At 42.1% G+C, this 15,594-nt stretch overlaps 1 protein-coding gene across 1 annotated transcript; it reads left to right on the forward strand.

The window, feature by feature from the left end:
* The first annotated feature begins 12,165 nt into the window (after positions 1-12,165).
* LOC134022109 (uncharacterized) lies at positions 12,166-14,741 on the forward strand. The gene is made up of 2 exons (XM_062463398.1): positions 12,166-13,999; positions 14,258-14,741. Exons 1-2 carry the CDS (start codon positions 13,335-13,337, stop codon positions 14,601-14,603), a joined length of 1,011 nt encoding a protein of 336 aa, XP_062319382.1. The 5' UTR covers positions 12,166-13,334; the 3' UTR covers positions 14,604-14,741.
* The last annotated feature ends 853 nt before the right edge of the window (positions 14,742-15,594 follow it).

Consider the following 15,594-nt stretch of genomic DNA (forward strand, 5'->3'; position numbering starts at 1 on the left):
TCAATCTCACCCAGGACCAGTGGGACCTAGCCAGAACACTGACGCTGCATTTGAGCCCAGGCAAAATACCTTCGCTTGAAACATTCCCTGAAACATCTCTTGCTTTTAACTCATGTTGAAAACCGAACAATAGTCACCCATAATAAGGTTAGAAGACCACACATGTGCACACACACATACACAACTATTACCAGTGTGTGTTTGGAGCTTCCTAGCACCAAGCAGGGTCAATAAATAGATTCCAATACGCTGTGTGTGATTTGTGTGTCTACGTGATTGTATGTGAAAAGAAGATTGTGTGAACCTCAATGTGAACCACAGATGCAACATGTTTAGGTTGTTTCCATGCTTTTGAGGCTATGGATTCCACACCTTATATAGGACACTGCACGTTGACTGTGAAATCAATATGTAGTTTGCTTGTTTTTTGACCACCTGTTCAGAGTTCACAGCAAATTTGTTATATTCATTACAACATCGCAGATATTTTGTTGTAAAGAAACTAATTTGTATTTATGTAATTTTGCACCACATGCAAAGCTCACATGTAGAAAGGCTCTGCTATAATATAGAATGTCACTTCAACAGTGATACACGTCTTCCATATACATACTATACAAGCTTCAAAACAATACGAGAAATGAGTGTCCTGACAGAAGCATTGTTGCTGTACACTATTAAAGTGAGCAATGAAGAGGGGTAAATACATCCTCCCTTCCTCCATCTCTTCTTCAATAATCCAGGGGACAGGTGGTTTTCTGTCAATGACCCTGGCCCTGAACTACTGATGAAGAACTGTAAGAAGGTAGAGGACACTTTGATCTTTCACACACACATGCACACACAAGGGTGTGAGGCTTTATTAATTATTGATAATGATGAAGGGTTGGGGAGGTGAGAGGGAGGGAGGGAGAAAAGGAGGAATGGTAAGAGCATGGCGCCATGGAATGAGCATGCCAGAATGAAAGAGAGCCTCAAAAGAGACTGAGTGAGGAGATTACTGGCATAGAAAAGGAATAGCTAATAAAAACTGTGAGGGGAAGCACAACAAAGAAGGTAGAAATAAGTAAATAACATTTTGGTTTCCACAATTTTTGGTATTTGATCTGATCCACAATCCACATTCAGGTAGGAGATTTTCACATTTTCATCATGAAACAGGAAGTGGAAGCTGTCAAGCTCAGCACTAGACAACACAAATGTGGGGATTGCATATGGACTCATGTACACTCACAGGCATGTAAACATTTACACACATACACACACAGTCATTCAAGCATGCTATCTGCACACATACCAACAGCCATTTACAAAAACATAATGCAATTTCTCTCCCTCACAAAAACTTGAACTGAAATTCCTTCCTCCAAGCCACAGAAATGTAGAAATAATCTCTACCTTTGAAATCAGTCAGCAACGTTGAGTCATTAAACACTGGATAGGCAACTTTTTTTCAAGGGTAAAAAATACAGCTTGAGGTTCACATGCAACACCATGCTTATGCATTTTTATGGACTAGAATTGACAGGGTAGGAGAGGTATGATATGCTTGTCCCTGTTGTACTACATTGTGCTGTTGGCTACAGTTCAGGAGTTTGGAAATAGCCATTTTGAACATAATCTAGATTCAAATGCACTTGTACTTATAGCTCCAGTGTGCGTGCAAATGCATTTGTGCATGTGTGTGTACATCGGTGCATGTCTTTGTTTGGGCACATTTACGGTGTGCACACATGTGTTTGGTGTGTGTGTGTGTGTTCCCTGGTCCCTCTGTGAGGCCCAGCCTAAGTCTCATCTGTTCCACACTGGCCACAAAGGATAGGCTGGGCCTCACAGATGGGGTCCACTATTGACCTATTTTCTCTATTGACTAATAAAGAACAGTAGACTCCACTCTCTGTCTCTCTACTCTATCACACTGTCTCTGCCTCTTGTTCCTTCAACTATCAGTCTTGCACTTATATGTAGTTTTTACTGCACTGTGCAATTCGCTATTATAATTTAAATGTTATTATTGTACTGCAGTTTTATCTTTTGTTGACCATGCCTTAGTTAGCTAGCCACTCTTACTGAGATGTTATTGCTCCACTGTCTTTAGGTCATTGAGATGTCATTGTTGCACTGTGGTTTCCAGTAAATCAAGACGATCCTTGACTCTGACATAATAAAAATAAAAGTTATTGTTATATACTGGATCCAATTGATCCTTGAAGTACCAGCTCTAACTTCATCACTCTGTTCCTGTCAATGAAGTAGGTTAACACCAGGGGTCAAACTGTATAAATTAATCCATAAGTATGCGTATGGAGAATATTGGAAAACTCAGTAAGCAAAGTTTTTCTCAGATTTATGAACCCTAACCCTAACCGATACACACGTTTGTCTTCATAGATTCCACTTAACTTGTGATTGTGCGCATGTGAACGAGATCGTTGTCCACACCCAGTCAACTTCCATATCTGACCTTACATCGTTGTTGAAACGCCCATAATTTGTCAAACTTCTAAATGAACCCATTCTGAACAATTAATTCATGAGAATTGGCTATGGTAACAAACAAAAAAAGAAACTATCACGTCCGAACGGGAAACTTTTCTTGTCCGAACATGTAACTTTCTCTTCCGAACGAGAAAGGTTTCTCGTCCGTACGCGTTACAGTTTCCGGTGTGTGGATAGCATTACCTATAGCTTCATTGCCTTCATTCAAGACACTTTCATCGTTTACATGTCTGCTACTGTTTTATTTTTGACTTGTAGCCTATTTATATAAATGTTATAGGCCTAACACTAGGCGATAATATAGGCCCTAGTAAAGCAGAGCAAAGACTATCGTTTCACTTAAATATATGGTACATTTAGGCCTAACTGTTTTGGTAAACGGGACTTGTTAAACACGCTGCCATTCTTTTATTCATACACACACATCACAATTTGCAAGTGGACAACACTTATATTGTATAAAGAGTTATGTAGAGGAGCAGGCCCAGCTAATTCCGATGTAGCCATAACTGTAAATATAAAGTAAACAAGTAAATGGCAAGTAAACTTGAAACTATCTAATATATTTTGTGCAAATAACCAGTTATTTTCAAATTATTTCCTCATCAATGAGATAGTTTCATGTTCGGACATGATAGTTTCTCGTCCGGACGAGACAGTTTCACGTGCGGACGTGGTAGTTTCACGTGCGGACGAGATAGTTTCTCGTCCGGATGAGAAAGTGTCCTATTTTTCCCTTCAGGGGCTCCATATGTTTTGGTAGGTGGCATTTAAAGGCAGGGTAGGCAATGTTGTTAAGAAGCACTTTTTGTCATATTTGCCTAAATAAACTTCACATCTTGATAGCAACCAATACATATAAAGGTTTGACGGTAATATGAAATTAATCCGACATCTGTGGGCGTCGCAACTCGCAGGACTGTAATAAACACAACCAATCATTCAGCCGTACCCTGACTAATGATTGGACAGGCTATCTGTCTGCCTGTCTACCTACCTGTGCGCAATCTGCCCCTGCACTCAATGCGTTACAATAGTTTTGTGGGAGTGGCTTTGAAGGGAGGGGGTGGGATATTTTGGTTTGAATGTGTCAAACTGAAGCTAAAATAGCTAGCTCGACAGAAAACATCGCTCCGTATGCCTGCGCCTCGTCCATTTTATATAGCGGGACAAGTTATTCCTTACTTCTCAACGTGAGAAATACAGTCAGATGGGTGAGCGTTTAAGGAATCGGGCTATTAATCTGAAGGTTGCCAGTTTGATTCTGTCCGTTCCAAAGGACGTTCCGTCCTTGGGCAAGACACTTCACCCTACTTGCCTTGGGGGGAATGTCCCTGTACTTACTGTAAGTCGCTCTGGATAAGAGCGTCTGCTAAATGACAAAATGTAAATGTAAATACAAGGTGTGGCTTTTAAGACCTGTATCGACTTTTCTGACTTTTGCGCACGCCATTCTACAAGTTCTCTCGCTTCAGCTTTTGCTTCTCTCGCTGTCTCTTTCCTAACATGCATTGTAAACTTTCGCTTTGATTGTCTGAGTTTTGTGAAGTGATTTAAATAACGCACGTGATTGGACAACACATCACACTTTCCCAGCTGCGCTGAGCCAGTGCAGTGGTTTTCATTGAAAATAACGGTTTCTTCATCAGTATTTAATTTAACAATTATTTATGAGAAACGTATCTGGGGCATTCTACCGAATTAGTTCAAAGTACGGTCCCACTACAAGAAAAACGATTTAACAAAACAATTAAGTATTCAGACATAGATATTAACTAAGAATATGTTATGGTCTTTTTAAAGGCATTAAATAGACTATTAAATGAGATAGTGATAAGCTTAATATATAATTAAGTTGAAACAGAAGTTGGAGGATTTAGATTTATTGTGGGTCAAATTTTTTAATTAAAAAACTAAACTCAAAAAATAATGTCCCCAGTTTTCATGTCACTACCGAAACACAAAGGCAAACATGACATTGTTTACAAGAGCACAGATTCTACATAGATCTAGCCTCTTAATTTTGCTCTCGAAGTGCACCAGATTAATGCGTTTAACTTTAAAATTTAATACATTTTCTTCCGGGGGAGCATGCCCCCGGACCCCCCTAGAGGGTCGGGGGTTCGCCGTATCCTTCTCACCTTTTTCATCCTTGACCTGTTTGCATGCCTGTTATTAGCAAGGGGGTTTTGCACTTTTGCAAGGCACTGTATTCATGTCACATTGTCATTGGGGGCTGAGCACCCCTAAAGGTCTGATCCTAGAATCGCCCCTGAGTCTAGGCCTAGTCATATTTTCATTATCACACGATGACTGACATATTGTCACATTATAAACATATTTTTCAAAATAGGCTTAATAAGTTTATTAGCACTAAATACATTTAAGTGTTTTGCATAGTCGATGTTTTTACACTTTTAAAATCGTGTCATACTTTATCATTATATCCTGGCCATGGATGCACTAATCATTGCTGCCTTTCAAAGATTTCAGGTAAAATGCAGGTTAAATGAAATGAAAAGCTGCCGAAAGGGCTCCTCCTCTTCCGCTACGTAGCCAATATGGCGCCCGTTTAGGGTGAGTAGTGTCCATCGTTGTACACTGCATTTTTTGACCGTTTGCAGTGCGTCATCCGGGTACTTTCAGTGCACTGAATTCTGCTGGTTCTGTCAGTGTAAGCGCCCTAAGCACTGAAAGTCAGTGCTCGAAGTGCACAAGTGCGCGGTAGTAGACACAGCCAGAGAGAACTGCCACTCTCAGGAAACTTCTCGGGAGTCAGATGGCTGAGCGGTTAGGGAATCGGGCTAGTAATCTGAAGGTTGCCAGTTCGATTGCTGGCTGTGTCAAATGACGTTGTGTCCTTGGGCAAGGCACTTCACCCTACTTGCCTCGGGGGGAATGTCCCTGTACTTACTGTAAGTCGCTCTGGATAAGAGCGTCTGCAAAATGACTAAATGTAATGTAAATGTAAACTTCCGGGTTCTGAACTGGTTGCAGTTCCACTCTAGTTCCATATGAGGGCGCAACGGTCGAGTGCAGAATGAATGGAGGTCTATGGAGCTATACCCCTCAAAATCCACTTTTCTCAGGATATAATTTTTTTTCTAGTAATTTGAATTTTGAATTCGAAAGGGGAGGCAAAACAAATACACAATGCTGGGTGTTAGATTTTTTTGAAGTCGCCTTTCTGTTCCAAAAATCCTTTTAAAATGTCATTGACGTCATACACATCGTACGACCAGAGATATTGTTTTACAGCAAGCTCTGGTCACTTCCTTTTTTCTCTCGAGCTATCAACAATACAGCTGATAGGTTAGGCTCTCCCTGTCAATACACATGCTAGAAAGAGTTTTGGGTTGCTAATGTTGTTGCTAATGTTGCTAATGCTCTGACATTCTGATTCTGCTTCGGATGCCATCAAGCGGGATCTCTGGTCGTAGTCAGTCCTTCACTAACCAATCAGCATTCATTAGCAGAATGCTAGCGTTATGGGCAACAACGACTCACCCTGTAAGAAATAGAAAAGACATAAGTGCTTGTTCATTCAATTTTCTACCTATAATCCATGTTGAAAATATAAAAACTACAATAAAATCTGAGATTTCTCAACGACAATCAGGTGAAAGAGACAAATTTAGCCGTTTAGCTCCATAGACTCCCATTCATTCTGCACTCGACCGCGATCACTCCCAGTGGAACTCTGGTGGAACCGCAACAAAATTCGGTACAATGGGGCTTAATAGGGAGTGGCCAGGCTCTCCTTTATGGAGCTAAATCAGGGCCAAATGTTTTGTTAATTTGAAGAAAAAAAAATCTTTAGTTGAAAAACTAAAGCTTGACATTGAAAATGTAAGTTTTGGTCAAAAACTTGAAAAATAAAACCATGAATTCAAAGAAAAAATAAGTTTACCAATTAATTTTTCAAGTTGAATAAAATTCTGAGTAAAGTCTGGAATTATTTTGAATCAATTATTCATTTTCATTTTTCACTTTTAGATTTTCACAGTTTCACATTTAATGTTGTCAGATTCAAAAAAAAATATTTTACGGCTTCATTTTTTTTTTGAGTTTCAGGTTTTTTTTTTTTGAGTTTCAGTTTTTTTCAGTTTTAGATCTGTTTTTCAGTTTCAGACTTTTGGCCCCGATTTTGCGTAGGGGGCGTGGCTTCAACTCAGAGGCGGGAGTTATGAGTGACAGCCTAACCAAGAGGCAGAAGACTCGGCAGTTGGCATGGCGTCCGCTCCGCCAAGGCAACACGCTGGCGCCAGCGCACAGGTAAGACATGTGAAAGATATTAGCCTTTTTGAATAGATACTTTGGGACATTATCCCCGCAGTGACAATTTTGTCATTGACACATACCCTCAAAAAGGCTACTATCTTTCACATGTCTTACCTGTCAGCAGAGGGCGTGCTGCCATTTGTATGGAAGCAAATCAGTGACAATGTTTTGAATTTTGAAAGGCATTGAATACTTAATATTGAAATTTAAACAACACTCAAATTCGAGCCCCCCCCCCCCCTCCCCCCCCCCAAAAAAATCGAGCTATTATCAAAACAGAAAAGGAAAATGGGTCGTTTTCCGTTTTTTGTTTTCCTATTTCTAAATGGTAGTCGGGAAACGATTTTGGCTTTCTTATTTCAAAACGAAAATCCATTGGCCGCAAAGTACACAGACCCAAGAAGAGCATTGGTAAAATAGAAGTTATGAAAAGAGACCGCGTCCGTGTCTTATTGTCCACACTATCATATACAATTCTATCTAAAACGAACTTACAAAGAGCTCGGTTAGACTAGTTACCAAAGTTGAATTAGTAATGTTGTTAGCGATGCTAGCGTTATTTTGCTAGCTAGCCTATAACATTTCACTGGGTTTGCAGCTGTTTGATTAACTGAATTTATTATGAAATGTTATGTTCTACTAGCCATTTGCCTACTTTAGCAAGTCACTGTATTTCCAAGCCCTGATAGTGTAACTGAGAAAACAGTAAATAATTCCTCTTTCAAGTAGCCTAAGCCCCCGTTCAAGTGTTGAGCATAAAATTAGCTGCACGGTCAAGATATCTTGAGAGAACCCTTACAAAAAGAAGTTTATTAAAGTATACTATACGTATACTAAAATATGGATAGTACACTTTTAGTTCACTTTTGATATACTTTTAAGAAGTATGCTTAGAAAATAGTTCACTTTTGATATACTTTTAAGTATACTTTGAAAATAGTTCACTTTTGATATACTTTTAAGAAGTATACTTTGAAAATAGTTCACTTTTGATATACTTTTAAGTATGCTTTGAAAATAGTTCTCTTTTGATATACTTTTAAGAAGTATGCAGAACATGGTATACATTTCTTCAGAAATGTACGTTTTCTATTATTATACAGCAAAAACAGTCAAAATACTTTAGAGTTACAGGTTAATTTTTTTAGATCCATCTTGCATATTCTAATTATTCATGTCCAGGAAAATCTATGAGGGCCATTCCACCGAATGGGTGACATTTCTGTCCCCAGGACATTATATTTATAAAAATGCATGAAAATTAACTCTAAAATACATTTTATTATTAAGCAAAGTGTCCTGCACATTAAGCTAAATGCAAATTTAAAATGTATAATTAAAGAGGGATTAGGGTTAATGAAAATATACATGATTGTGTGTGCATCTTCAGACAAAACATATTTTAAGATGTTAGTGCAAGTTACTTTCAGTTAAAACAGCTCAAAAATACATTTTAGTCTGGGACTAGCTTCAGAGCGAATAGTGTCTTACTGAGTGTACTTCGTGACTGCCATCTGACTGTAAGTAACCAGAGTTTGTTTCATTCATTTGTGTTTAGCTAAACCTTTGTCTCAAGGACAGAGGGTAAGGGTATAGCAGCTAAATTGGTCAATAGGTAGCTAGCTAGAGATCGAGTTCAGGGTACTTGCCGCCGAGTGAGACCCTGGCTTTGTGTACATAATTAGGGCCATTGTAGAATTTGGTTAAATCAGCCCTGACTTCTGTAATCAGATTCAGAGCGAATAGTGTCTTACTGAGTGTACTTCGTGACTGCCATCTGACTGTAAGTAACCAGAGTTTGTTTCATTCATTTGTGTTTAGCTAAAACTTTGTCTCAAGGACAGAGGGTAAGGGTATAGCAGCTAAATTGGTCAATAGGTAGCTAGCTAGAGATCGAGTTTCAGGGTACTTGCCGCCGAGTGAGACCCTGGCTTTGTGTACATAATTAGGGCCATTGTAGAATTTGGTTAAATCAGCCCTGACTTCTGTAATCAGATTCAGAGCGAATAGTGTAGGGAGTCTACCTGCGGGAGTCCACCGAGGATGGCCGACGAGGCGGATCACCTCTTCTGATAAGTATCACCCTATTTGTATTCTAATCCACCTAGAACATATTCATAGCTACATTTAGTCATTTAGCAGACGCTCTTATCCAGAGCGAAGCATGTGTTTCTTCAGCATTCCCGTTCATTACACTACTCGTAGACGTAGATATATCACAAAGTATATACGGTCAACTTCTAACCTTCACTACCTATCCAGATCTTCTCCACCTGCCCTCTCTCTTTCTATAGGGCTCTGGAACTGCCAGTCTGCTGTGAACAAGGCAGACTTCATCCCAGCGTTTGCATCTCATGCTTCTCTTCATGCCCTTCCACTGACAGAGACATGGATCCTCGCTGAGAACACTGCAACTCCAGCTGCTCTCTCCGTCAACCACTCCTTCACTCACTCACCCCGCTCAACCGGGCGGGGTGGTGGGACAGGGTTGCTTCTTTCCCCACATATTAAATACACATCCACACCACTCCCTGTTACTGCCAAATCATTTGAACACCATTATGTGATGCTAACTGATCCTATCAAAGCATGCTTAATTGTTCTTTATCGCCCACCAGGCCCACTAGCCGACTTTGTGGAGGAGCTGGACATGCTCCTCAGCGTCCTCCCGGATGATGGAACCCCCCTGATAGTCCTTGGGGACTTCAACATCCACCTCCAAGGAACGCAGGCCGTCGACTTCTTGTCTCTCCTGACCTCCTTCGACCTGACGCTGCTGAGCACACCGGCGACCCACAAGGCAGGCAAACAGCTAGACCTCATCCTGACACGTAACTGTATCACTGACTTAACCTCTGTAACCCCACTGCATATTTCTGATCACTACTTTATCCAATTCTGTCTCTCTCCCTCCAACTCCCCCTACCTCCCCTCCCCTTGTAACTTTCCGGCGCAACCTCCGCTCCCTATCCCCCTCCCATTTCTCCTCTATTGTAACATCCTCCCTCCCCCCCATTGACGAGTTCTCGTCCCACCCCACTAACACTGCCACCGACACCTTGTTAACCACTTTAACTGCATCACTTGACTCTCTCTGTCCCCTGTCAACCAGGCCTGCACGATCTTCTCCCTCCTGCCCATGGCTCTTCTCACATAACTGGTGCTAAAACCCTCTACTTTCTGAACAAAATTAACTCCGCTTCAAACCCCCACAAACTTTTTTCTACCTTCTCCACCCTTCTTAACCCACCTCCCCCACCCCCTCCCTCCACCCTGACAGCAGACGACTTCTCCTCCTTTTTTGAGAAAAAAGTCGCCGACATTAGCAGTCGGTTCCCTAAACCCACCTTTCCTACCCTCTCACCCTCCATGACTGACCCAACTAAATGTCTAGACTCTTTTTCTCCCCTGTCTGAGGCAGAGATCTCTGACCTCATTCTCTCTCATCGCCCCACCTCTTGTCCCGTTGATCCTATCCCCTCCCCTCTCTTTCAAACCATCTCCCCCTCCATCTTTTCTTCTCCATGCCCTAAACTCCTCTCTTACCTCTGGCACCTTCCCCTCTGCCTTCAAACAGGCTAGAGTTACCCCTCTACTCAAAAAACCCTCCCTTAACCCTGCCGTCCTCCAGAACTACAGACCGGTATCACTGTTACCCTTCTTTTCAAAAACAATTGAACGTGCTGTATCTAACCAACTGTCAAACTTTCTCTCTCAGAACAACCTGCTTGACCCCAACCAATCGGGCTTCAAGACTGCCTTCCTTTCAGTCACCACTGCCCTCCAGTCTGCCAGAGCGGCTTCCAGGTCATCATTCTGCTGGACCTTTCTGCAGCGTTTGATACGGTTAACCACCAGATCCTGCTCTCCAGACTTTCTGAGATGGGCATCACTGGCACTGCACTCCAGTGGATCTCATCCTACCTGTCGGGAAGATCCTACCAGGTCTCCTGGGGAGGCAAAGTGTCAGGCCCTCGCCAGCTCTCCACTGGTGTCCCACAGGGCTCCGTCCTTGGACCCCTCCTCTTCTCTCTGTACACCACCTCACTTGGACCAATCATCACCTCCCATGGCTTCTCCTACCACTGCTACGCTGACGACACGCAGCTGTACCTGTCGTTCCCCCCGACCGATCCGGGGATCTCAGCTAGGATTGAGGCCTGCCTCACAGACATCTCCGCCTGGATGACCGAGCACCACCTCCAGCTGAACCTCGCCAAAACAGAACTTCTCATCATCCCGGCTAAACCCTCCATCTCCCACGATCTCTCAATCACCCTGGGATCTGCGACGGTGACCCCTTCATCCTCTGCCAGGGACCTTGGGGTTACCATGGACGACGAGCTCTCCCTCACGGCCCACATTGCTGCGGTCTCCCGGTCGTGTAGATTCACCCTCTACAACATCCAGAAGATCAGGAGATACCTGTCTGAGCACTCCACCCAGCTGCTAGTCCAAGCACTTGTCCTCTCCAAGTTGGACTATTGCAACTCGCTGCTCGCTGGTCTCCCAGCATGTGCAACCCGCCCTCTTCAGAGGATTCCGAACGCAGCGGCCCGCCTGGTCTACAATCTACCCAGACGCTCCCATGTTACCCCGCTCCTCATCTCTCTCCACTGGCTACCTATCATGGCCCGTATCAGATTCAAGACCCTGGTACTGACCTTCCGAGCAGTGAACGGGACTGCACCCGTCTACATCAAGTCTCTCCTGCAGCCTTGCACCCCCACCCGTCACCTACGGTCTTCTTCAGACAACCGCCTGGTGGTCCCACCGCTCAAGACCGCCCGGTCCCAACACAAGCTCTTCTCCTGTCTGGCCCCCCAGTGGTGGAATCAACTCCCCACCTCCATCAGAGACACTGACTGTCTCTCCACCTCCAAGAAAAGGCTCAAGACGCACTTGTTCCGGGAGTACAACGGTACTTAGGAATGGTTCGCTTGACCCGATGTTAGTTTCCTCAAGGATCACAATGACTCTTGCTTAGAGACTTGTTGCTCTTGTGGTTAGTGGTAACTGATTTAAAAATGTTGTACTCGCTGTGATATATTGTTTTTATTATTGTTGCTTGTTTTTTTTTTCCACAGGTACACTTGCACTTATAGCGGTTCATGTTGTTTAATTGTAACTTGTTTAACTACATGCTCTTATGGTTCTTCCCTTTGGCACTTACTTTGGTTGTTCACAATGTGTGCTTCATGTTTTGGCTACTCGCAATGTTTTTGTGGCTATCTTGTTGTTATGATCAGTGACCTATGCACTTTGTAAAGCTCTCTCTTGGAAGTCGCTTTGGATAAAAGCGTCTGCTAAATGAATAAATGTAAATGTAAGCGTTGTCTGTGAAACCGGGGGTATGAATTTAGCCATTAGGTCATAGAGGTTCAATTAACAATGTAACAGTACGTTTTCCTGACTATTGCAATGTGTAATTTATTGTGATGCATGTGTTTTTTTTAGGCAACATAATCAAGGGCAGAGAAGAATCCGAAAAACACGAAAGAAGCTTCATAAACAAATACAAGAACTAAAGGTTCTGTTGAAAAAAGAAACACAAAAAACACAAAAGTACAAGAAAAAACTCCAGCGCATTAAAAAGAAAAATGCATCTCCACGCACAAAGGTAAACAAACAGTTGAGACAGCTTCCAAATGTGGCCATTCGGAAGACTCTTTTGTTTCATGAAGCTCTGGTGGAGGAAATCCGAAACAAGTACAAAAATGCACAGGGGGAGAGGGAAAAGCAAATTATTTCAAAAGTGATAATAGGAAAAGCTCTAAAAAAGTACAGAATGCAACGCTTTGCTCTAAATTCATTGGGCTTTTCAACTAAAAGATGCAAAAATGAGAACACTAAGGTCAACTACATATACCAACGGAAGCGGAACAACAGAGGTGCGGATGGTCTGATAAGCAGAGGGATTTTTACTCAAGGGATGACGTGAGTCGCATCACAACTGGGAAGAGGCAGACCCTCACTCAGAAGAAAAGCAAAAACGGTTCCTTTTGGATACCATGAAAAATGTGCACAGGAAGTTTTTGGCTGAAGAACAAAGCTCCATCTCTTACTCTTCTGTAAGCTCAGACCTTTTTGGGTTGTTCATCCGACTCTGAGTGATCGGGAAACGTGCATGTGCAAGATGCATGAGAATCTGGGTTTTCTTGTGCAGAAGCTACACTACTTGAAAGTAATCAGCACCGTCAACCTGGATGACCTTGTAAAAGAGATCTCATGTAAGACAGAAAACATAAAGTGCATGTATGGAGAATGTTCTGAGTGCAAGGACCTCTCTTGTCCAGTCTCTACAGAGTACAATCCAGAGAATTAAGTGTGTTTTATCCAGTGGGTAGTTGAGGACAAGCAGCACAAGAATGACCCCGATGGCAAAACATCTAAAATCACAATCAAAAAAGAGTTCCAGACCACTCAAGAAAAACTGCTGGAACAGCTCAACCTGCTGCTGCACAGGTTTAAGAGACACACTTTTAACATAAAAAATCAGTTTACCCACTACAGGGCATTGAGACAAAACTTAAAAGCACATGAATGCGTAATTCATGTTGACTTTTCAGAAAATTACCTCTGCAAGTACAACACAAATACAAGCAGTCCACTTCGGAGCATCACATCAGCAGGCAACCCTGCACACAGGTGTGCTTTATGTGCATGCAACCCCTCACCCAATGTCCTTCTGCACAGTATCACCCTCAAGAATAAAGGGCCCACCAGCAATCTGGCAGCACTTATCACCAGTGCTTGATCATGTGCAGAGTGCACATCCAGAGGTCTCTACGATACATTTTTACAGTGATGGCCCTTGTACGCAGTACAAACAAGGTAATTTTTTCTTGTTTTGTACTGAGCTGTTCATGCGAGGATTCACTGCCGGGACATGGAACTTTTTTGAGGCGAGTCACGGGAAGGGTGCCCCGGATGGTGTGGGAGGGGCCCTGAAGAGGAGGGCTGACGGTCTAGTCAGCCAAGGAAGAGACATTCCGGATGCTGCAGAGCTGTTTGCTGTGTTGCAAGAGACAAACACAAAAATCAAGCTGTTTTTTGTCAGCGAAGAAGCAGTTGATAAAGCAGTTTCTGAGATGCCCAATGATGTGCCACCAGTTCCGTCCACTATGAGGATCCATCAGGTAGTGTCCCAAGCCCATGGAGAACTGATATACAGGGACGTCAGCTGCTTGTGCACAGCAACCCAAAATCTGAACTGCCGGTGCTTTAACCCTTGTGTTATCTTCGGGTCATTCTGACCCATCAGTCATTGTGACCCACTGTCGTATTGTGACAAATTTACCGCATACAAAAACAAAGTGAAGCATTTTCTTTTAACCGTTGGGCTGTCTCAGACCCCCCACATTGCAAAGGTTAAAAGAAAATTATTTTTATTTGTTTTTGTATTGGGTAAAATTGGGTAAACACAACGATGGTTCGTTATGAACCTTTGGGTCGTGTGACCCGAAGGCAGCACAAGGGTTAATGCAAAGCATTTCAAGTTCAGCAATAAGCAGACAGCTCCCATGGCTCCCACAGTGACAGAAGTTCAGTGGCAAAGTCCTGAAGTTGTTGGCAAATGGTGTGTGCTGAAGTACGATGGTGATATGTACCCTGGTGTCATCACAGATACAAGTGAAACACATGTTGAGGTCCGTTGTATGCAGAAGATTGGAGTCAACAGATTTTTCTGGCCAGCCCGCGACGACATCCTTTGGTACTTGTTTGAGGACATTGTGTGCATCATCCCACCCACACGGGCAGTCACAGGTCGTCACATGGAAATTGAGAGCGAAGTCTGGGCCAAACTAGAGACAGCTTTTTAGAAAAGGTCAGGCAAGTGGTTTTCATTAATTGAGTGCAATTCTAGCTAAAACACTGTTGGATGTAGTTTCTGCAAATGAATATGTTTTGTTTTGTACATGAAGATGGAGAGAAACCAGGATCCAGACACACCCACCATGGCATGCTGACGGGGAAGGAGATACACCCGCCACTCTCTCTATCTCCATTCTCTGTGTTTCTCCTTCTTTCTCTTTCCATCTTTTTTGCTGTGACGAACCACAAGCACATTTCTCCAGAAATCTCTCTCACACACATAAGCTATGCACACTCACAGACAGACACACACACACACATATATATGCACACTCACAGACACACAAACACACTCACTCAGACATACACACTCTCACACACACACACATTCCTGTTACACAATGTTCATTCCTGTTATTAATTGTTTTTCTCAAAAAAATTAAGTTAAACCACTGTTTTTCTAAATTGTATTATGTCCATCATTTATCCAATAGTTTAATTAATTACATGACCAAAAAAATAAAAAAAATTCTGGTTTGGGTCTCCTTTAAAATGAAAAAATGGCTTAGCATTTTATTTTTTTACACCTTGTGTGCATATATAGTGATTTTTTGAGACAAAAATAAATAATTTGAAACTGCAACTAACCCTATCTTTAAAATAAACACTTTTGTAAGAGGAAAACAAAGAAATTAGTTGACATTGCTACACAACAAGTTACACAACTTGCGTTTTAAAAGACACATGATTTTTGGTAACAGGACTGAGAAAAATGCATCCATCTCCCACTTTAAAACATTGTAAAAAATGAAATAATGTTACCCGAGATTGACTGATATACAATTTGAACATTGAAATGTGTGTGTTTTTAGATTCAGTGTTGAAAAAAGTCAAAAAATGAAGTTACATTTTTAAAAGTTACTACAGGCAAATGGCCCATAATGCATTGCACATTGAATCTTTTTTGGTACTGAGGATGTAACCTTAATTACTGGAATT

The sequence above is a fragment of the Osmerus eperlanus genome, chromosome 1, assembly GCF_963692335.1.
Source record: "Osmerus eperlanus chromosome 1, fOsmEpe2.1, whole genome shotgun sequence".
NCBI classification, from domain to species: domain Eukaryota; kingdom Metazoa; phylum Chordata; class Actinopteri; order Osmeriformes; family Osmeridae; genus Osmerus; species Osmerus eperlanus.